The sequence below is a fragment of the Callithrix jacchus genome, chromosome 1 (assembly GCF_049354715.1).
Source record: "Callithrix jacchus isolate 240 chromosome 1, calJac240_pri, whole genome shotgun sequence".
In the NCBI taxonomy this organism is placed as follows: Eukaryota; Metazoa; Chordata; class Mammalia; order Primates; family Cebidae; genus Callithrix; species Callithrix jacchus.
In genome coordinates, this window is record NC_133502.1 from 176840345 (window position 1) to 176863656 (window position 23312).

A 23312-nucleotide genomic window follows, 5' to 3' on the forward strand; every position below is an offset into this window, starting at 1 on the left:
TCTCCTGACCTCAAGTGATCCACCCTCCTTGGCCTCCCAAAGTGCTATAATTACAGGCGTGAGCCACTGCGCCCTGCCGTCTGTGATTTTTGGGAGCAGAAAAAAAAATGATCAACAAATATTTGAAAAGGAAAGCTTTGGCCTAAAAGGAGGAAAATGATACTTTTGCCTTTTGATTTGTTTGGTGGATCATAATTATTTTCTTTATAGGCAAGAGTCACCCATCTTTGTATATATATTTTTCCTCCCCTCAAGTTTTCTAAGTTTGGCAAGCCACTTCTGCCAGAGGTTTAATAAGTGTTAATAAGTGAACTCATTACTCCTAGTGCTGCTGGGATTAGAGTTGCCATCTCTGAGTGAAATCTAGAGTTTAATGTTAGGCATGGGGTGTGTTGCTCAGTCCTCTTAACAATCCTAGGAGGGAAGGGGCCATTACTACCCCATTTTCCACATGGAAAAACTGAGGCTCAGAGCAGTCTGGTCACAAGGAGAGTCAGCAGACAGTGGCTGGCTTTGAACCCAGGGCCAAATGGCTCCAGGGGCTGTGTCCCTGACCGCTAACCCATTGGGCTCCAGGTTGACTGCCCCCTCAGCCAAGGACTGAGAGGGGAACGTTCCTTTCGAAAAGCTGGAAAAATGTCCTGGAAATGCTCAGAGGCAGCCAGAATGGAAAAAGATGCTCAAAGGGAACAGAACTTCTCAAAGGGGCGGAGGCTGCCCTGCCATGGGTGACACGTGGAAAACTTGAGAAATGTGACATCCAGGCGGTTAGTGGGAGAATTGGTCATGCTCTTTGGCAAACTGCTCCTTCCTCCTCCCTCCTTCTCCCCAATCCTCCAAACTCTGCCCTGAGAGGGAGCACTTGGGACTACCTCAGAAGAGGCCTGGTGGCAGTGACCCAGTCCCAAATCTCTGCCCAGACTTGGAGACTGCAAAGAGTGGGAACCCTTCCTTGAGCCTCAGGAGCAGTGGGGTCCACAGGGCCCCTCTGGCCACTGTTTTTAAGCCCCTGGTCTCAGGCTGCTTCTCCCCCAAGTCTCCTGAGCTTGGCCACATTAGCCACACCCTTGGCACAGCCACAGGATGATGGGTAGGATGTGGGCATCCCTCGTGTCGGCATTCTGGGTCGACATCTAGGACACCGCTTTCTCCCCATCCTCCTGCCTCTCCCGATGACCCCTCCTCAAACCTCCTTGGCCTCCATCCTGCCCTCAGGATCACCACCTGTGACTCAGGCATGCCAATCCCTAGGCCTCTTCCTCCACTGGGGGACCCACCTGAAGGGCCTGACCCAGCCACAGGAAGGGGGATGAGGAGCACTCCCAGCTTTGTCCCCTCACTCTGCCTGGGCCCCAGGTGGCCACTGAGTGGGGAAGGTGGGCCTGCAGGACCGGAGCCCCTGGGGGTAGGCTCCCACCATCAGAGGCACATAGAGTCTCCTCCCCTGGAAGAGCTGATCATGGTTCAGAGGGCAGAGGACCCTGTGCCACTCACCCTGGCATCCATCCATCATTCATTCCCTCATTCTCCAACATGCCCTCTTCCAGCACTGTCCATGGGCCTGGCCCTGCCCCAGTCCTGCCTTGGGGGCAGTTGCAATCCAGTTGTTTGGAGGAGGTGGAGTGGGACTAGAGAGGCCCCTAATTCAGCTCTCGGGCAGTTGGGGCAGGCTCTCTGGAGGAGTGGAAGTGCAACAGAACCTCATAGTCCAGTGAATCACCTGGGCTGTGTCCAGAGCCCGAATGAGCTGAGGGCATTATTCACAGGCAGAGGGGGATGGGCTTGGAGCAACATCCCCTCCAGCCTCCCTTAATAAGAACCAGGGGGGAAATGGGTACTGCTGGGCTCCTACCCCTAGGGAGTGGGGTCGAGACAGTGTGGCTGGCCAGAGCCGCACAGATGTGGCTGGGGATGGTGGTGCCAGGCAGGGGCATGCAAGGGAGACAGAGCTGGGTGGATTCCACCAAGAGGGCCAGGGCCCAGCCAGGCCCCGCGGGGTACTGCTCATGCTGCTAGCTCCTGCCTCGCATGTTCCCCAGGCCTCGCATGCTTTTGCCTGTGGTTCCCGCATGTCCTCTGGTGTGACTGCTGATTTTCCCCTGAACCTCCTCCCTGGCTCTGACAAGGAGCATTGCCTGTCCCCAGCCTGACTCAGGAGGCCAGCTGGCACCTTGGGCCCTGTCCTCCCCCGATTCCTCCTGGATAGGAATCCGGAGGCTGTCCTCTGCCCGATTCCCCATCTACCTGTCCCTCCATGCCTTTAGGAAGGCACGGGGTAGCCCTGAGGATGAGGGAACACCTTGGGAGCTCACGGTCCCCAGAGGCCCCGACCTAACCAGTCTGCGGGGCAGGCTGGTTCCCATGGCCTCTCTCCCATGGGAACTGCCCCTGTGCCCTGAAGCAGCCCAGGTAGGCCAGTGAAGAGGGCCTGGAACCAGGAAGACCCTTGAATCGCCAATTGGAACCCACACTTGAGGGAAAGAGGTGGTTGTGACTTGGTGCCATCAGTGTCCTGGGATCCCCGGTCTCTCTTCCCCACGTCGTGGGCGTTCTGTGTGTGCCTCCCACCCTGCGCCGCGGATCCCTGGACTCATGGGGTGTGGGTGCTCCCTGCCCATGCCCTCTGTGTACGTGGCTTTCTGCCCTCCTGCCCTTCCCCAGCTCCAGCAGTACCCACGGCTGCGGGAGGAGATGGAGCGCATCGTGACCACCCACATCCGGGAGCGTGAGGGCCGCACCAAGGAGCAGGTGAGCCCCGAAGCACCCGGCCTGCTCTCGCCTTCCACTCCCGGCCCTGGAGTCCTTCCTTCCTTCTGCCTCTTCTGTCTCAGTCTTCCTCTCTCTTTCATAATGACTCTCTGCTTCTCCTCTTTTTTACTGTAGTGAAATATACATAACATAAACTGTACCACTTTAGCCATGTTTAAGTGCACAGTTCAGCGACACTAAATACATTCGCACTGTCGCACAGCCCTTACCAACATCCAGTCACAGAACTCTTTTCTTTTTCTTTTTTTTGAGACAGAGTCTCGCTCTATCGCCCAGGCTGGAGTGCAGTGGCATGATCTCAGCTTACTGCATCCTCCGCCTCCTGGGTTCAAGTGATTCTTTGTCTCAGCCTCCGGAGTAGCTGGGATACAGGCATGCACCACCACGCCCGGGTAATTTTTGTATTTTCAGTAGAGATGAGGTTTCACCATGTTGGCCCGGCTGGTATCGAACTCCTGACCTCAGAGTGATCCTCCCTTCTCTGGCTTCCAAAGTGCTGGGATTACAGGCGTGAGCCACTGCACCCGGCCTGCCTCTATGAATTTGACTTTTCTAGGGACCTCATGTAAGTGGAGTCATACAGCATCTGTCACTTAGCATAATGTCTTCCAGGGTCATTCGTATTGTAGCATGTGTCAAAAGCTCCTTTCTTTTAAGGGTGGAATAATTTTCCATTGTATGGATGGACCACCCTTTGTTTATTCATGTGGGTTGTTTCTACCTTTTGGCCATTGTGAATCATGCTGCTATGAAGATGAGTGTACAAATATCTGAGTCCCCACTTTCAACCCTTTGGGGTGTATACCTAGAAGTAGAAGCGCTGGGGTATAGGGTAGTTCTATGCTTATTTTTTTTGGAGACAAGAGTCCCACTCTGTCACCCCTGCTAGGCTGGAGTGCAGTGGCATGATCATGGTTCACTGTAACCTCAACCTCCCAGGCTCAAGCGATCCTCCGACCTTAGCCTTCCAAGGAGCTGGGGCTACAGATGCTTGCCACTATGCCTGGCTAATTTTAAAATTTTTTGCAGACACAGGGGTCTCACTATGGTGCCCAGGATGGTCTCAAACTTCTGGACTTAAGTGATCTGCCTCAGCCGGCAGTGCTGGGATTACAGGCGTGAGCCACCCCGCCTGGCCTGGTCTGACTTTCTTCACTTTCTGACAGTCTACCTTCTGGTCCTCTCTTTGGGTCTCTCTTTGTCTATTTGCTGTTTCTCTGGGTCACATTCTACTCCTCATAGCCACCCTGACCTTTATGTCATCGTTCATCAACTATTCATTCGTTCATTCCTTCCTTCCATCATAAACATAGCCACTGAATGCTGCCTCTGAGCTGCACAGAGCAGAGGTGAGCAGAGCCCATCGTGGGCCTTATGGAGCTCAGAGGCTAGTCCTCATTCCTGGTCCATGTCTGCCACACCCCTGCCTATCTGTTGTAGCCCCCTCTGGCTCCATGTCCCATTTCCTGTTTTCAAACTTCTCTCCATGATGATGCCATCTGCATTCATTCATGTTTTCGTTGTTGATGTCGTATTTTTAAAGTCTTATTGATTGCTTTTTAATTATAAAAATAATAAATAAAACATTCAATCGGTATAGAAGTGGTTAAATTACAAGGCGATAGCCTTCCTCCATTCACTCTTCCCCACCCTCAGTTCCTCCCAAAAAATAACCATTAGTAACAGTTTGGGGCTCCACACAGTGGCTCATACCTGTAATCCCAGCACTTTGAGAGGCCTAGGTGGGAGGATTACATGAGCCCAGTAGCTTGAGACCAGCCAGGGCAACATGGCAAGACTGACATGTGATCTCTACACAAAATTTTAAAAACTAGCTAGGCGAGGCGGCATGCACCCAAAGTCCTAGCTACACGGGAGGCCGAGGTGGGAGGATCGCTTGAGCCCAGGAAGTGGAGGCTGCAGTGAGCTGTGATCATGCCACTGCATTCCAGCATGGGTAACACAGTAAGACTGTGCGTCAGTAATACCCCAAAAAGCAAAACAGTTTAGTGTGTCACCTTTCAGTCATATGCACGCGCGCACACACACACACACACACGATCCAAATTCCATCTTTATCCTAAATCACAAGCGTGCTGTGTGCCTTGCCTTTTTCCCCGGAAGATAATCCGGATAGCTAACATCTGTTGAGTATCTCATCTGTGTCTTCACCAGTTCTAAGAGACAGAAATGCTACGTATGTGGACTTTGAGGCTCAGTGAGGACAGGCCCCAAGCTCACAGGAAGCCGTGGGGCTTGGGTCCGAACCTGGCAGTCTTTATCCCATCTGGAAAGTCATTCTCATCACTACTCAATTCCAAATCTGTTCACGCTTAATCATTTGCAAGGCTCTTCCCAGGCAGGAACCCACACGTTACACATTGTTCTTGCTCTTTTTTTTTTTTTTTTTTTTTTTTGAGAAGGAGTCTCGCTCAGTTGCCCAGGCTGGAGTACAGTGGCTTGATCATGACTCACCGCAACCTCCGCCTCCCAGGTTCAAGCCATTCTCCTGCCTCAGCCTCCCGAGTAGCTGTGACCACAGGCGCACACCACCATGCCTGGCTAATTTTTGTATTTTTGTAGAGACAGGGTTTCACCATTTTTTGGTCAGGATGGTCTCGAACTCGTGACCTCAAGCCATCTGCCTGCCTCAGCCTTCCAAAGTGCTGGGATTATACACATTAGCCACCCGGCCCCGCCAGACCTTGTTCTTTTGAACAGCTGCAGGGTGCTTTTTTGTCTAGAGAGTATCACAATATATTACCCTCTGATGGCCACTGGCTTGCTCCCAGTGTTTCTCTATTACAAACTGTACTACTTTGAGTACTCTGGCTCATGTATCTTTGCTCACTTGATGAATTTATCTGTAAGATATAATTCTGGAAGTGAATCTGTGCATTATTTGTTTGTTTGTTTGAGATAGGATGCTCTGACGTCCAGGCTGGAGTATGGTGGTGCCATTATGGCTCACTGCAACCTCTGCCTTCCTGGGCTCAAGCGATCCTCCCCGCTCAGCTTCCTGAGTAGCTGGATCCACAGACATACGCCACTACACCTGGGTAATTTTTCTATTTTTTGTAGACAGGGTTTCTCCATGTTGCCTAGGTTGATCTTGAATTCCGAGGCTCAAGTGATCCTCCTGCCTCAGCCTCCCAAAGTGCTAGGATTACAGGCGTGCACCACCACATCTGGCCCTGTGCATTTTAATGTTGTTAAATATTGCCAGACTGCCCTCTGAGAAGGTGATACTGATTTACACTTCCACCAACAATATAAAAGAGAGCTCACCTCCCAACACTTGTGCCACACTGATCATTTTAAAATCCACATTATTTTAACCTACATTTCTTTATTAATGAGGTAAACACTTTTTACATATCCATATTGGTTGTATGCATTTCTTCTATGAATTGTTCATCATATTCTTTGACAAAATAACATATTTTGATTTGTTATTTTTTTCTTCTTTCTTTCTTCTTCTCTTCTCTTCCGTTCTCTTTTCTTTTTCTTTCCTTTCTTTTCTTTCAGGGTTTTGCTCTGTCTTTGAGGCTGGAGTGCAATGGTGCAATCTTAGCTCACTGAAGGCTCAACTTCCCGGGTTCAATCAGGCCTCCCACCTCAGCCTCCCGAGTAGCTGGGACTACGCCACCACACGCCACCACACCTGGCTAACTTTCATGTTTTTTGGTAGAGACAGGTCTCCCCATGTTGCCCAGACTAGTCTTGAACTCTTAGGCTCAAGCAATCCTCCCGCTTCCACCTCCCAAAGTGCTGGGATTACAGGTGTGAGCCACCGCACCCAGCTTTTGTCTTTCACTGGTGTAGGAGCTGTATTTACTATGGATGCTAACCTTCTATGTGTGCTGCAAGTATTTTTCTCCCAGCTTGCCCTGCGTTTTAAAACTTTGTGGTGTCTCTTCCGCTTGCCCACCAACCTGTGTATCCTTGAAGGTCATGCTTCTCATTGATATTGAGCTGGCTTATATGAACACCAACCATGAGGACTTCATAGGCTTTGCCAAGTGAGTGCTCCCCCTGGGCAAAAAGTGAGTACTCCCTGGGCAAAGAAGGTGACGTGTGTTTGTGTGTGTGTGTGTGTGTGTGTTGTGTGTGTGTATGTATGTATGCATGTATGTATGTGTATGTATATGTATATGGGTATGTGTATGTATGTATAGAGCCCAGGTCTGCTAGGTTAACCCTCTGGGTCCTGTGCTCACTGAGCAGTGGGCAGTAGAGCTGGGCCTCTTGAGAGGAGAAGTTCTGAGACTCCTCCCCTCCCTCCCATTAGTGCTCAGCAGAGGAGCAACCAGATGAACAAGAAGAAGACTTCAGGGAACCAGGTGAGTGGTCCCCAGCACCCCAGCCCAAGGGATGGAGGGTGCCAGAGGGATGCCAGACTCTGAGAGCCCCCTCCTCTGAGGGGAAGGGTCCCACAGGGGCCAGGGAGCTGCCAGCTGCCAGCCACAAGCCTCCCACTCTGCCTCAGTAACCCTCTCTCCTCTCTCCCCAATGCCTCTCGTGGTTGCTATGGTCGCCTGTTTGCAGGATGAGATTCTGGTGAGTACCAGGACTGGGGCTCTCAGCTTATGTAGCAAGCGGGAGGAGGGGCTGTCGGCCATGGGGATCTGCAGTGGGTAGGAGGGTACCCTTTGGCTGAAGCTGCTTGTACACACCAGCCCCTGGCGTTTCATACCTGCCCTCAGGCCAGAAGCAGGCCCAGCGACACACACAGCCGTGTCCACCTGTCCATCCCTCTGCACAAGCCAAGCACCTACTTCAGGCAGAGCTAGACCGTGTGGGGCTGGGTGGGTGAGAAGGCTGGGCCTGGCATGTTTAAGGTGCTCCTTAAACATCTCTTGGATGGATAAATGCGCATGAGCGAGACACGTTTTTAAGAAGCTGACAGCCATCGCCTCCGGACTTGAATGAAGAGATGAAGGAGAAGTGAAGAGACAAGTTGCTGCTCACCTGGCCTCCTGCCGTCTGTGCTTAGGTGTCTGCAGAACCCTCCCTCAGCAGCAGCACTTGCTCAACCCCAGTTGTACACATGAGCCCAAGGGTCCTCAGCTTTTCTGTCCATAGGTTCCAGAGGCTGTAGTTTCTTTGTAAGACTCTAGGTATTTATGTGATTATTGGCTTAATGTCTATTTCCTTCCCAGGCCCCATAAGGGGACGGCTGAGTCTGTCCTGTTTATCTTTAAATCCCCAGCTCAAGCCCAGAGCCTGGCACACAGTAGGTATTCAACAGAATGAAGGGAGGAATGAATGCAGGATCAGGACAATTCAGTTCAGCCAACACTAGCTGGTACCTACACAGTGCTGGCCCCTGGACAGAACGTGGAGACCTGGGCCTGCTGGTAGGGCCCAGCCAAGGCCCCTGAGAGCTCCATGCAGGGTGGGAGTTGGGGGAGCAGGAGGTCCCTGGTGCAAGGCTCCAGAGGGGGCTTAGGATAAGCAGGGAGGAGTTCAGGGCTGGGTGCGGCCAAGGGGAGGACAAAGGCTACAAGTCAGGGTGGGGAACAGGTGGTGAGATCTGCTGGTCACATCCTGGGACACAGAGTGGACTCAATTCCAAAGACAGTGACAAGACGCTGTGGAGATCCTCGCCTGATCAGGAAGGGGTGAGCGAGGCAGCTGTGGTCTCCCCTCAGCTTAGCTGCTGCTGAGCTATGCAGCTTGGGTTCCCAGCAAGGTTCTCAAGGAAGCCAGAGAAGCATAAGGAGGGCTCCAGAAGCAAACCTGGCTCCAGAGAGCTTTGCCGCCAGCCCCAGGCCTCCTTGGGTCTTCTCTGGATACTCAGAGAAGAAGCTGGGGAGATCAGGGTCCAGGAGGGAGCAGAAGCAGCTCCCTTATCCTCTCGGTCTGACCCATGACCAGTGCCTGGCCAGTGACCCTGCCCTTGAAGTAGAACCACAGGCCCTGGACTATGGCCATGGCTCTGGACATCCTGGGGACAGGTGCTTCCTGCCATGAAAAGGGACCTTAGCTTGTTACTCTGGGCACTTCATGGATCAGTCCCTGCCCCTGGGGGCCTGAAGCCAAAGACTCTTAGAATCCTACTAGCATAGCATTCATTTATTCATACTTACTGTCTGCCAAGCCCTCTGCAGGGTGCTGGGATGTACTAGTGACCAAGAGGGTTCACAACTTAGCAGGGGAGGCTGCATCCACAGATAATCACACACTCCCATGCAGAGAAATTAGTTAAAAATCAAAGTCGTGGCTGGGTGCAGGGGCTCACACCTGTAATCCCAGCACTTTGGGAGGTCGAGGAGGGTGGATCATGAGGTCAGGAGATCGAGACCATTCTGGCCAACATGGTGAAACCCTGTCTCTACTAAAAATACAAAAAGTAGCTGGACATGGTGGCACATGCCTGTAATCCCAGCTACTCAGGAGCCTAAGGCAGGAGAATTGCTTGAACTAGGGAGTCAGAGGTTGCAATGAGCCGAGATCGTGCCACTGTACTCCAGCCTGGTGACAAAACAAGACTCAAAAAAAAAAAAGAGGGCTGGGCACAGTGGCTCAAGCCTGTAATCCCAGCACTTTGGGAGGCCAAGGCAGGTGGATCACGAGGTCAAGAGATTGAGACCATCCTGGTCAACATGGCGAAACCCCTTCTCTACTAAAAATATAAAAAATTAGCTGGGCATGGTGGCGCGTGCCTGTAATCCCAGCTACTCGGGAGGCTGAGGCAGAAGAATTGCCTAAACCCAGGAGGCAGAGGTTGCGGTGAGCCGAGAGTGCGCCATTGCACTCCAGCCTGGGTAACAAGAGCGAAACTCCATCTCAAAAAAAAAAAAAAAAAAAATCGAAGTCATTGTCACAGAAGTCAACTTCAGGGAGTGATCAAAGATTATTATGGGAATCCTGATCTATACTGGGGGCCAGGAAGGGCTTGCCTGAGAATGTAACTTCTGAGCTGATACCCAAAGGCTGAGTAAGGAAGGCGAAGTGCTTTCTAGGCAGAGGCAGCAGCAGTATGTGTAAAGTCAGAAACACAGATCAGAACAGATGCTTGCCCAATCAGCCCCATAAACTCTGCTTGCATACTCTTAGTGACGGGGAGCTCATCCCTTACCCAGGCCTCCAGTCCCTTACTTGGCCAGGTCTGCCTGTCAGAGGCTCTTTATCTTGAGCTAATCTCTGCCTTCCTCTGTCTTCCACTCTTTTCACTAGTGATTCAAACCAAGGCAGGTCTGGCCTCCAGCCTCCCTGACTGGCCAGGCCTCCGAGCACTGGGGGATGGGCGGGCTTTCAAATGCCTCTCTTTGCCTACCACATCCCCCACAAGGAGGCTCAGGCCCTGCCACTTACCTCCTGCCCCATCACCCTCCAGGTCATCCGCAAGGGCTGGCTGACTATCAACAATATTGGCATCATGAAAGGGGGCTCCAAGGAGTACTGGTTTGTGCTGACCGCTGAGAATCTGTCCTGGTACAAGGATGATGAGGTGAGTCAAGGGCCAGTGGTCATGATGGGGCTGGGCTGGCGGCCAGGGTCAGGCTCAGACCCTCCCACAGGCTTGGAGTGGGCTGGATCATGGAACAGGGTTTTAAAATGTCTCGTCAAAGATCCTCAGGCAGGCTGGGCGCAGTGGCTCATGCCTGTAATCCCAGCACTTTGGAAGGCCGAGGCGGGTGGGTTACCTGAGATCAGGAGTTCAAGATCGGCCTGGCCAATATGGTGAAACCCCATCTCTACTAAAAATACAAAAATTAGCCTGATGTGTAATTTGCGGGCGCCTATGATCCTAGCTACCAGGGAGGCTGAGACAGGAGAATGGCTTGAACCTGGGAGGCAGAGATTGCAGTGAGCCGAGATCCAGCCATTGCACTCCAGCCTGGACAACAGAGGAAGACTCCGTCTCAAAAAAAGATCCATGGGTGGAGTTGGGATTCAAGGGTGACCCTGAGGGTTCCCTGGGGAGGCGCCCTCTCCCCTAGGTTGAAAGGAGAAGGTAGATGACAGGACTGAGGAGTCTGGGCTAAGCGCCCTGGGGAGGGTGGGCAGGGGCCCTGGGTGCCCCTTCCTGACCCTGCGGCCAGCAGCCTTCCTGTTTTCCCGCTGCAGGGCGTGCCGCCTCCTCTGTGGCCCCCACAGGCCCATGACACATACGACTCCAGCTGCCAGACACCACGTTAACCCCTGCACCCCAGGCCCCTAGACCCCTGCAGCCCAAGGGAAATGCCCAGGTGCCTCCAGGCTGAGGGCCAAGGAGTGTGGGTGCCCTGCTGAGCCACCACACAGAACCCCTCCCCGCCCGCTAGGGCACACAGAAGCCCCTGCCACCTCCTTCCCCTGCTGCTGGTCTCCTTTAAGAATGAGTCTATTTGGCTTTCACATCTGGATTCCAGAGGTGACCAGAGGGAATGGGGAGGGCTGGGGGTGGGCTTGTGGTAATGAGCTCCAGCTGGCCAAGGAGTGGGGGAAGGGACCCTCTTCTTCCTGAGGGGGCTGTTGGAGGCTATGGCGTCCCCACTGGGGGAGCAGGGCTCTGGGTAGGGCCTGTGATTTTGGCCTCCGAGCCCCCTCCTAGGTCCCTCTCTCCTCCATGTTTGTCCTGGGCAGGGTCCCCAACTCTCCACCTTGGGAGGGGCCCTCTGTCGTCACTGTTGGGGGCGCCAAGCCATCTGGACCTCATTACCCCAACCCTGGCCTCCCACAGCATGGGGGCCCCTGGAAGGGATGGAGTGTGTGGTAGTGGGGGGTGCGGGTGGGGGTGGCTTCCTGCCGGTCACTCTGCAGGGTCCCTAGATGCCCCCATGGGTTTGGTCTCCCATGTTGAGGTTCCTTACACAGGGCCAGGGAGACCGTGTGACCAGGGGCCGGGGGCCTGAGACCGGTGACACTGCCAGGGAGGGACGAGTGCAACTGAGGGGGTCCCCTGTCCTCGTGCCTCAGCCTGTAGGTCTTCCTTGAGCTTTTGTGTACATCTGAGTTCAGTGTTGTGTGAAAACGGCTCTGAAAATCCTATGTGGGGAGGTGGGAGCAGGCTGTGGGCAGTGGGTGCTGTGAGGTGTGTGTGTGTGTGTGTGTGTGTGTGTGTGTCTGGCTTTTGGGTCTGGTGTGTGAGTGGTTTTTTAGGAGTGTGATTGGGGTATAGCATCTAGGTGTGTTTGGAATAGGTGGTCTGCAATTGTGTCAGGGGCAAATCTGTGTGCCTGTGGAGTGACTCTGGGCACATGTCGCTGTGCTCCGGGTGGAAATGCAGGTGTGCAGGGCGAGGGGGCTCAAGGAGGGAGGGTGTGCATGTGGGGTGTTTGAAAATCTGTGTATGTCTTTGGGATGTGAGGATGGGGGAGCGTTCCAGTCGTGAGGGTGTGTGTGGATGTGTGTGCATGAACTTGTGTGTGTGTTTGGGACATGGATGTGAGATCGAAAGTGTAGGTTTGCTCATGTGTGTGTCTGAGTTCTGGGGCGGTGAGTGTCGAGGTGCGTGTGTGTTGAATGTGAGTGGATCTTTGCACTAGGACCACTGGGGTTATGGAGGTGGTCCAGGCTGGTGGGAGAGTGGTCTGTTCTCCTCCACCCAGCCGTCAGGTTTTAGGGTGAGGGAAGCTCTTCGGGCAGACCAGCGGCTGCCCACATCCCCAGTCCCCATTGACCCCCAATCCTTTCAGTCTTCCTCAGCCACCCTTCCCCCATCACCACCACCCCACACCAGTCCCACAGCAGGGTGGCACCCCCATCACTCTGTGCCTCCTCCCAGCCCGCCCTGTGCCCCCAACCCCCTGGCTCCAGGCTCCGGTTCTGGGATGGCGGGCAGGGGTCGGTCCAGCTCTCCAATGGCGGCGGCGCCGAGGGTCTAACCCAGCCCAGCCTAACCAATGTGCAGACTACTGTACAATTTGGGAGTCCTGAACAGATAGTCTAAACACTGGGTAGACGGAGTGGAGGTGTCCTCTGGTCCATCCAGGCAGCAGTGTCTGTCCATCCAGTAGGCGCTTCAGCCCCATCCCCTGGAGATCCAAGAACCCCACAACCCCAGTCTGTGTCCCCCCCAGCCCCAGACCAGCCAGCCCGTGGTCCCCGCTCTGCTCCCAACTCCCCTTCTGCCTCCTTTGACGTGGCAGGGGTGAGCCGGAGCTGGGGCTTGGAAGGAGGGGCCTGAGGAGGGGGCAGGCCGGCAGGAAGGGAGGGGTGGGGGGAGGAGGCCGCTCCTACCTAGTGTCCAACCCCGAAGCGCAGGGCGGGTGGTGGTGGGGCCTCCCTCGAACGGTTCCAGATGTTCCCTGGCCCTGCGTGCAACTTCCTCCTCTCCTCCCCCAGCCGCCCTCTGGGGCTCCCGGCCACCCGCCTGGCATAAAGAGGGCTTTATGTGGCTGCACGGGCCGGGCGGGTATGGGGGGCAGAGAGGGGTGGGCAGGATGGGGGAGCAAGGTCCCCCTAAACCCAGCCCCCCACCTGAGATCCTAGGCAAGGCTCTGGCCCAAGCACTCTGAGACCCCGAGGCCCACACAGATGACCCCCGTGAGCAAGTAAGGCATGGGTGACAAAAATCCCTCCCATCTCCCAGAGCCCCATCCTGGGGTCCCTCCTCCCCAGATCCATTAACCCCTCCCCTGGGACACAGCAGCCTGCATACACATGTGCCCACACTGAGCACACACATGGGCCTAGCACCCCACGCGCCTGTGCACAGATATATGTAACTCTTCCCAGACAGCTCTAGATAAATCAAACACACAGCCCATTGCACCACGGTGTGCAGGTAAGATGTGTACCCCAGTGTAAATCCCACCAGCATGGTTGTATAAACATGTAGGCTGCATAATTGCCACACACATCCACAGAGTGTGCATAATCCACATTGATATGCACTAAGTGGTTCATGCTGAGCACCCCCCAGATATACATGTGCACACACTCACAATAGATCATAGGATATGTACTTGGGTCTGCAAGTGTTGGCACAAACACACAGCTACGCACATGTTGCACACACAGGCACACCATCTCCAGTCTTGTGCTGGCTGCCTGATTGCTAACACATGGGGCGCTCGGGGGAGTGGGCTGAGCCGGCCCTTTGAAGCCGCCAGGGCTGGTGGCCCCCCTTGCTGGTCTGCAGTCAGGAAATGAAGTCAGAGGCGGCCAGGCCGGGGGCGAGAGAAGCCTGAGTGTGGTCCCTGCCTGGAGCCGGCCTGGCTTGTACCCAAGACTTGCCTGGGGAGGGATTGTGGGAGCCACTCTCAGCCTCGCCACCCCTTGCCAGCCCCCTGGGCCAGCGGTGCCCAGCAGGCCTACGGTCCCATGGCCAGGCTTTTATCCAGCCACACCTTCACAGTGGGAGGGGCCAATGCTCAGAAGCCCCAGGCCAGTCAGGGGGACTCTTGGGGAGTGAGGTGTGGCAGAGAACAGTGCCAACCTTACCCATTTCTCCACCCACAGGAGAAAGAGAAGAAATACATGCTGTCTGTGGACAACCTCAAGTTGCGGGACGTGGAAAAAGGCTTCATGTCGAGCAAGCACATCTTTGCCCTCTTTAACACGGAGCAGAGGTGCCTGCCTGCCCCTGGCTGTGGCTGCCACAGCCCCAAAACCACCCTTACTGAGTAGAAGCTGGGTACAAGGATCCAGGGAGGACAGAAACTGGCCCCAGGCCCCACAGCAAGTCATTCATTTGACAGATGTTTATTGAGTTCCTGCTTTGTGCTAGACATCGTATCATGATCTTCTCCCATCCCCTCCCCTCCTTTTCTCCCTCTTTCCCTTCCTTCTTTTCTTCCTTCCTCCCTTCCTTCCCTCCTTCCATCCTCTCTCCTTTCCTCCCTCCTTCTCTCCCTTCCTCCCTTTCTTCCATTCTCCTCTTCCCTCCCTCCCTCCCTTCCTTCCTCCCTCCCCCCCTTCCTCCCTCCCTCCTTCCTCCCTCCCTCCTTCCTCCCTCCCTTCCTCCCTCCCTCCCTTCCTCCTTTCCTCCTTCCTTCCTCCCTTCCTTTCATATAGTCACTGGTATAGTGCCTGCTCTGCATGAGACACTCTTCCAGACCCTGGAGCCAAAGAGCCCTAGTCAGGCCTGGTCCTCCTCTCCTGCTCACTTTCCTATAGGTCGGTGGCAGTACCAAGCCTCTTGCTCCCTGACCCAAGGCTGACTCTAGTGGACCCTCTCCTACTCAGAGATGAGGATTCAGTCCAGCAGCCATCAGAGGGGTCCTCAGAGAGCCACGGAGGAAGCTGGTGGGGTCCGAGCCCCAAGCTAGGGACTTCACTATGGTTGTCCACTTGTCAAAGGTTCAGTCCCCTTCTAAGCATTTTACTACTTACTTCACTGAATCCTCACAGTGACCTGAGAAGGCAGGAATTATTATTAACCCATCTTCCCAATGAGGAAACTGAGGCTGAGAGGAAGGGACTCGCCCAGGGTCACACAGCTAGGAAATGAGCTGGCCTCAGGCATGTTGCCCCTGAAGTCCGGCTATACCCTTAACCCCCAGGGAGGGTGGGGCTTTGCCCATCTGCTCTCACTGCCTGCCCTTTCTTACAGGAACGTCTACAAGGATTATCGGCAGCTGGAGCTGGCCTGTGAGACACAGGAGGAGGTAGACAGCTGGAAGGCCTCCTTCCTGCGGGCTGGCGTGTACCCGGAGCGTGTTGGGGTGAGTGACGGGGCAAGCAGCTGACCCTAGGAGGCCCTGGGGCAGTGATGCCAAGTCATGACATGTTTCCACTCAGAAATAAGAGGAATTCTCCCCCTACCCACTGTGGGGGTGAGACCGGAGTTGTCTCCTGGTTCTCCCAGCCTTCCTCAGTCACAGTTTTGTGTCTCCGTGTCTGCCGCAGATGGAGTTTCCTGCATCCCTTTTCTATGATGGTGGTTTCTTGTGACTGCCTTCTCTTTTCTCCTCTATTTCATTGTGGCAATGTCTAGAGAGCCTGAGAGTTGGGGTGCAGTGTCCCAGGTTTACCCAATCTCTCCCCTTTTCCTATCTGTGCATGTCTACTTTGGCTGTGCTCCCTGGTGGCGGCGGCGGTGGCAATGTTGGTATGTGGACCTCCCAGGACAAGGAGAAAGTGAGTATGCCCTTCTCTTGCCTCCTGCCAGGCATCTGCAGCCTGGCACTAGCTCTGGCCAGATTTTCAAGCCAGGGACCTGGAGATGTTCTTTTCTGATTTCTGGATTGGGGCTGGGTGCAGTGGCTCACGCCTGTACACTCTGGGAGGCCTAGGTGGGCAGATCATGAGGTCAAGAGTTTGAGACCAGCCTGGCCAACATGATGAAACCCCGTCTCTACTTAAAATACAAAAATTAGCCAGGCATGATGGTGCATGCCTGTAATTCCAGCTACTCAGGAGGCTGAGGCAGGAGAATTGCTTGAACTCAGGAGGCAGAGGGTTGCAGTGAGCCAAGACAGCGCCAGTGCACTCCAGCCTGGGCAACAGAGCAAGACTCCATCTCAAAATAATAACGATAATAATAATAATTTCTGGATTGGGAAATTGAGGCAAATTCTAGGCACTAGAGTCAAAACCAAGACAAGGCTGAATCAGGGGAGTCTAGGGTCCTGAGAGGCACTAGGGATGGGGAGCTGGGTGTGTGTTCAGGCCAGCCACTTCTCTCTGTGCCTCAGTGTTCCAGATGCCCTTGGAGGGGTTGAGATCCTGGGGATGCCTGGAGCCTGGCTGCATGGCCTGGCCACGCTGATGCCCTTGTGTTCTCCACGGCAGGCCAGCGAGACTGAGGAGAATGGCTCTGACAGCTTCATGCACTCCATGGACCCTCAGCTAGAACGGCAAGTGGAGACCATCCGGAATCTTGTGGACTCATACATGGCCATTGTCAACAAGACTGTGCGGGACCTTATGCCCAAGACCATTATGCACCTCATGATTAACAATGTGCGTGCACCGCCGCATGGCAGGAGGGAGGTCCAGTGGCACTGGGAACGCAGGTGGCCATGTTGGCCCGGGGTAGATGCCAACCAGCCCCATGGGACCAGGTCCATGGAGGGAGGCACGGTCCAGACCAGAGCTATCCAATAGAAATATAATGAGGGGCTCAGTGTGGTGGTTCACGCCTGTAATCCCAGCACTTTGGGAGGCCAAGACAGGTGGATCACTTGAGGTCAGAAGTTTGAGACCAGCCTGGCCAACATGGTGAAACCGTGTCTCCACTAAAAATATAAAAGTTAGCCAGGAGTGGTAGTGCAAGTCTGTAATTGCATCTACTCGGGAGGTGGAGGCAGGAGAATCACTTGAACCCGGGAGGTGGAAGTTGGAGTGAGCCGAGATCGCGCCACTGTATGCCAGCCTGGGTGACAGAGCAAGACTCCATCTCAAAAAAAAAAAAAAAGAAAGAAAGAAAGAAAAAGAAATGTAATGAAGTGCTGGGCATGGTGGCTCATGCCTGTAATCCCAGCACTTTGGGAGGCTGAGGCTGAAGGATCACTTGAGCCCAGGAGTTCAAGACTATTCTGGGCAACACAGTGAGACCTTGTCTCTACATAAACTTGGTAGTAGCACGTGCTTGTAGTCCTAGCTACTGGAGAGGCTGACATTGGAAGATCACTTTGAGCCCAGGAAGTTGAAGCTAGTAAGTGGTAATGTTGACACTGTACTCCAGCCTGGAGACAGAGGGAGACCCTATCTCAAAGGAAAAAACAAAACTGAGTAGACAAGTGTTCTGGTGGCATGATAGGTCCTAAGTCCCCTCCCAGATCTGTGACCTAGGTCAGATGACTTTTCCTCTGGACCTCAGTGTCCCCATCTCAATGAGAAAAGCGCAGTGGGAAGGCGGAACTTCCAGTCTAAGCAGTGTTGGAGCCGCGTCTGAAAAGCCATACTCTGGGCTTCAAGTCCAGCGCACAGTCCCAGCAGGGCCCGGTGAGGCGGCCAGGGCGGCACAAGGGATGGGGAGGTCCCACCTTCCTTCCCTCTTTGCCCACTCGCAGACCAAGGAGTTCATCTTCTCGGAGCTTCTGGCCAACCTGTACTCATGTGGGGACCAGAACACGCTGATGGAGGAGTCGGCGGAGCAGGCACAGAGGCGCGATGAGATGCTGCGCATGTACCACGCGCTGAAGGAGGCGCTCAGCATCATCGGCGACATCAATACGACCACCGTCAGCACGCCTATGCCCCCGCCCGTGGACGACTCCTGGCTGCAGGTGCAGAGCGTACCGGCCGGACGCAGGTACCAGGGCCGGCCCCCACGGCCCCAAAGCCCCCCAGCCCGGGGCCCGCGGGAGGAGTGCCGGGACCGGGCAGTGGCGCGCCCGCGTCACCGGGGTGGCTCCCACCTGGAGCGAGGGGCGGAGCTTAGAGAGGGCGGGGCTTGCTGCAGGGCGGGGCTTGCCGTGGAGCGCTGGCTGCGGGGCGGGGGGAGCTGGGACGTGGCGCCGCTGGGGGCGGGGCTTAAGCTCCGGCGACCGCCTCGGGGCGCGGCAGGGAGGGGCTTGCGTGCATGGGCGTGGCCTGCACTGGGCTGGGGCGGGGCCTCTGGGTGGGCGGAGCCGCTCATCTGGCCTCTCCTTGTTCCTTGCTCCCTGTCGCCCTCAGGTCGCCCACGTCCAGCCCCACGCCGCAGCGCCGAGCCCCCGCCGTGCCCCCAGCCCGGCCCGGGTCGCGGGGCCCTGCTCCTGGGCCTCCGCCTGCTGGGTCCGCCCTGGGGGGGGCGCCCCCCGTGCCCTCCAGGCCGGGGGCTTCCCCTGATCCCTTCGGCCCTCCCCCTCAGGTGCCCTCGCGCCCCAACCGCGCCCCGCCCGGGGTCCCCAGGTGAGTAGGGCCTGAATGCGGCGGCAGAGGCCGCGGACGGGCGTGACCGGGAGGGAAATGGGGCTGGATTCCAGAGCATCGGACCTGGCCGCCAGAACCGGCGTTTCCATCCCAGGCAATCAGACTCTGGGTGCCGGAGCCACGCCACGAGTGGCCGAGGGCTGGAGCCTGCCCCCGAGGGAGCGCTGAGTCCCGGAGGTGGTCGTTTCTGGGGACGGGCTGTGGGGCTCGTCCCACCTGCCCCCTTCTTTCTAGCACTTGCATGGCGCTTCCCTCTATTTTCACTCTTGGCGGCCGCCCACACGTTGCATTCCTCCTCCTTTCTTCTCGCTGTCCTCCATCCTCCATTCCGTCCAATTCCTCTCCCAACCCCTGGGGAGCCTACCTCAGGTCTGAGTCTAAACCCCGATCTGCTCTGGGTGTGTGGATTTCCTTCAGCTACCCTGATGTCCCCACTTCCCAGTCCTGACTCCTTTGAGCCATCCCAGGGGGTGTCCTGCCACTGGCCCACAGGAGCAGAGGCCAGGCTGTGACTGTGTGACTAGCAAGGTGTGTGATGTGTGTGTGGGCGTGCACACGAGTGTGAGAGTGTAAGAATGGCACCCAGGCCTGGGCTAGGACACGAGCAGGTGGGGAAGGAGCCTAGTGCCATGGGCAATCTGATGGCTCCCCCCCTCACCCCCCACAGCTTCTGACACTACCCAGTCTAAACCAATGTGCAGGGGTGGCAGCAGGGGCAGGGATGGGAGTGACTGAAGCCTGCTTCATTCCCAGAGATTTCTAGGGAAAAGCTTTCTACTACATCCTTTGGCTTGACCTTCTTGACCCATGACCCTCTTTTAGGGAAGTTCACTTGGATTCCCAGTCTGCTCTGTTTCCACTGGCCAGGTTCTCTAAGGAATAACACACCAGAACCATAGCATCTGTTTTTGTTTCCACATGGCTGGAGGGTAGGGCTGTGGGTCTAGCACCCATAAACGAAAATGAGGTAGGGATTGGGGCTTGCCCTATGATGCTCTGATGACCAAAGCAGATGGGTAGAGGCAAGCAGCATGATATTGGGTAAGAGCATTGGACTGGGAGTCCAGAGATGCTACTTCACCATGGGGCTTTAGGCAAGTCCCTTTCCCTCCCAGAGCCTCAGCATCCCTTCTATCAAAAGATGACCTTCTGCCTTTCTACCTGGGTGGTTGTGGGGATCAAGGGAGACAGTGGCTATAGGGATCCTGTGTTAACTGTAGATGCGACCGTAGGAGCACTTTGCTAACTGCCAACGTGAGTTCAGACTGTTCAGGGTATTTGGTACTCAGGTCTGTGGTGTGGTGTGCCATATGGGATGTAAGGTTTGATGCCTGCTCTGACTCCAGTCTTGCTAACACATGCAAAACATTTGGCAAATCATGGACCTGCCTTGGGGAAAAGAGTAGTCTGGGAGAGCTTCTTCAAGGCAACGTGACTTCAGTGCAGTCCAAGGCATGACTGAGATAGGCTTATGTGGCAAGGAATCAGGAGAGTATCTGGGTAAAGAGCTGCAGCGTGGGCAGATATGTAGTGTGGGCTGCATCGAGGATAGCCACTGGCCAAAGCAGAGAACAGAGACAGAATGAGGAAGAGCTCTGTGGGGATGGTGGGGCATAGGGTGGAGAACCTTCAAAGTCTGAAGAGTTCGACTTGTTGGGGCTCAATGCTGTAGGCAGTGGGGAGCCACGGAAGGCTCTTAGGTGGAGAAATGACAGCTGGACATTAGCAAGCAAGCCCTGTCTCCATGAGCAGTACAAGTGGTCCTCTAAGCATACCAGACACAAGTGTGCAGGGAGCTGGTGCAAATGCCTCTGTGTGCAGGCGAGCTTCTGTGTTGTGACTCTGCCCACGCGTGTGCTTCAGTGTGCCAGGTGGCTGCATGCCCCAGATCCATGCTGCACGCGCCGGCCAGTGAGGGTGCTGGGCACCGGGAGGTGGCGGGGAAGGAGGCGTATGCGTGTTGTTTGTGGGCATGTATGTTAGTGTGTGCATGCAGGCCATGGGGCCTCACAGCATGTGTGTGCACGCCCGGGTGTGTGTGTGTGTGTGTGTGTCCCACCACCCCCAGGCCTGCCCCACCCGTGCGTGTGAACTGCCATGTTGATTTCGTGCTGTCTTTCAGAATCACTATCAGTGACCCCTGAGGAGTGTCAGCCATGGTAGGTACATGCCTCACCGCCTGCTGCATGAATGGTGTGTCTGCCCCGCTGCACCAGCTCCACACAGGGCACGCACCTGGGACCTCAGAACCAGGCTCCCCACCCCTCCCTTCTGCAGCTACAGACTTGCTCTTTCCTCTTTCTGTCCTCGCGCCACTGGCTCTCTCACCTCCCTTCCCAGCGAGCCTCGGGACTCAGTGCCACTGCCAATGGCTGAGCCTAGGGGCCCTTGGAACAGGCTCCTCACTCAAGCTGGCAGACATGGGTGCTCTCTGGAGAGGGCAGAGAGCTCATGGTTTATGGTGTAAGGGCTGGGAGCTTGGAGGCAGTTGTGTGTGGGGCTGGACTCTTGAGGTGGCCAGAGGCCTAGGAACATCATCCTGGGCACACTGCGCCTATTGTGCAGTTTGAGTTATGCTGTTGGGACAGGGCATCCAGCTCCCAGCCTGGGAGTGTCGAGAACCAAATCCACTGCAGAGCAGGGGTGATAGTTAGGGTCCCACCCTCTATCTGCAGACAATCCAGTGGTGATCTAGGGTAAAAGCTTTAAAGTCCCATATACACGGTCATTCCACGACACATCTCACAGGCCAGGCAGGGACACACAGCCCCCTTCCCTCCCTCTTAGGGTGTGACTGAAGGCAGTGTCCCTGGCCCCAGCTGAAGCACCATAGCCAGCCAGTGGACTCACACACCTTGGCCTGTTATACTCCTAGGGTGCCATTCAGCCAAGGGGACAACTGTGCCTGCTGGCCGGACTGAGCTCCGCCCAGCAAGCCCACCCCCACTTCTCCTGCCACTGACTCTCACTCTTCTGCTTTTCCCAGCAGGAAGGGCCCAGCCTCACCTACGCGACCTGCAGCCCCCCGACCAGCTGAGGCTCCCCTCTTAGACTTATAAGTCTATGGCTACTGGCATCCAGCTGCCTGCCCTCCCTGCCTCTCCCAGAATCCCTTCAGAGGGTCCTGGGTTTTCTGACCGCCCAGAGGGGCCTCCAGTGCTCCCTCCAGCCATCCCTTTTAGCTTCACCCTCCTGGTTCAAGCAGTGTTCTTTCTGTATCAGGCCTGGTGGCTCTTGTATGGGGATCCCCAAAGCAAGAGGTAGCCCCAGGCCAGTGGGTTGGAAGACAGGGTGACCAGAAAAGAGGGAAGCTCGAGGGGGCGGAGCATCAGCTTCAACTGCGGGTGCACTGCCTGGGTGCCGTGTGAAAGGCCAGTGTGTGTGGGGTGGGGAGGGCTGCAGCAGCCCCCAGGCACTACCTGTGAAGCTCCGCCTCCTCCCTCCATCTTCCTCCCCTTTCCCTTCCAGTCCCTCTTTTCCAGGAATCTTGCACCATCCCCTCCCCTACCCTCCCACCACTGCTGCAACTCAGCCAGGCCAGCTATGCGCTGCACTTGCCTTACCAGCTCTCTCCTCGCTTTTTTCTCTCCCGTTTTCTCTCTGCTTTCTCTCCAACTGCCAGCCGATCGGGTCAGGCAAGTCCATCCCGTCCTGAGAGTCCCAGGCCCCCCTTCGACCTCTAAACAGATCCCTCCTCTTCTCGGATACCTCCCTTTCCAAGCCTGCCTGGACAGCTGTTCTGTGACTTGACAGTGGCTCCCCCAGCCCCAAAGCCAGCTCCCTTCATCTGTGACTTAGTATGTTGTAGTGGTCAGCTGACACACATCCAGGCGTGACCGTTGGTGAAAACTTGTGCCCCCTCTGTGGTATGCCCCTGCCCTGTTCTATAAATATCTATAAATACTCATATATATACACACCTACACATGGCCGACCGCCTCACCTCTAGCGCTGGGAATCAGTCACCGTGCTGTCTTTGTGGAGTCTTGTGGCCCAACTACAAGAGAACGCTGTCCCCTGACATCCCCCTTCCAAAGTGTGCCACCTCCAGTGAGCCTCCCTGTCATGCCCGGCCTGTGGACAGCCAGCCCCCGCCATTCCTCCCACCCCCCACCAAGCATGGGGGTGCTGTGCAGGCAGCCGTGTGGCCTGACAGTCTCTACCAGTCCTGCTGTCCCTCGGCTGAGAATAAAACCCATTTCTGGATAATGGGGAATGTCTCCTCTGCTGGTTGTGTTCTCTCTGGAGCTCAGGGGAGGGGAAGGGCTAAGCCATGTCTAGGGTGCTGTTGGGGGCAGTGAAAAGACCACATCCTCTCCAAGAGACACTCCTCCTGGAAAGCCCCTGGAGCTTAGCTGGCTCTCATCCTGTGAAGCTGGCTCTGGCCACTAGGGGGCAGGGCCATGAACTCAGCCTGGAGGGAGCCTGCAGGGCAGCCTGCATTCAGGAGGGACAGTCACAACAGGCCACCAGGTGCAGTCAGACAAGGGAGGCAGGGAGATGGAACAGAAGACACCTGGGCTGGTTGGAAGTCAGTGCCCTTGGGTGCTGGCACCCTGCCTTCTCGGCCACCGCTAGATCAGGCATCTGAGCCTGTTGGCCATAAGGGCTGGACTATCCCTTGTAGGTGTCATAGCAGTCCCCATGGAATCCCCCACGTGTCACCAGGCAGCATAGTTCAGACAGGTTACAGGCCTGGAAGGTCCCAACAGCCCAGCTGCACATGCTCAGACACTCTGGGGCTTCCTGTTCAGTGGCACAAACTCCAGGACCCAGTGAGGGAAACAGGAACATGGCAGGCCAAGCAG

At 55.6% G+C, this 23312-nt stretch overlaps 1 protein-coding gene across 3 annotated transcripts in view; it reads left to right on the top strand.

The window, feature by feature from the left end:
• Positions 1–22717, top strand: part of DNM1 (dynamin 1) — a 50680-nt gene extending 27963 nt beyond the window's left edge. For 2 of the 3 annotated variants that reach the window (XM_035258841.3, XM_035258834.3), the window contains exons 11-22: positions 2662–2748; positions 6721–6791; positions 7061–7112; positions 7318–7329; positions 10112–10225; positions 14164–14273; positions 15257–15368; positions 15772–15783; positions 16438–16608; positions 17661–17902; positions 18268–18483; positions 22127–22717. In XM_035258841.3, the coding sequence (XP_035114732.1) occupies positions 2662–2748; positions 6721–6791; positions 7061–7112; positions 7318–7329; positions 10112–10225; positions 14164–14273; positions 15257–15368; positions 15772–15783; positions 16438–16608; positions 17661–17902; positions 18268–18483; positions 22127–22187 (1260 nt within the window). In that variant the 3' untranslated portion in view covers positions 22188–22717. Of the gene's footprint in view, positions 1–2661; positions 2749–6720; positions 6792–7060; positions 7113–7317; positions 7330–10111; positions 10226–14163; positions 14274–15256; positions 15369–15771; positions 15784–16437; positions 16609–17660; positions 17903–18267; positions 18484–21493 lie in introns of all 3 variants that reach the window. The other variant, XM_035258891.3, reaches the window with a different exon arrangement.
• The last annotated feature ends 595 nt before the right edge of the window (positions 22718–23312 follow it).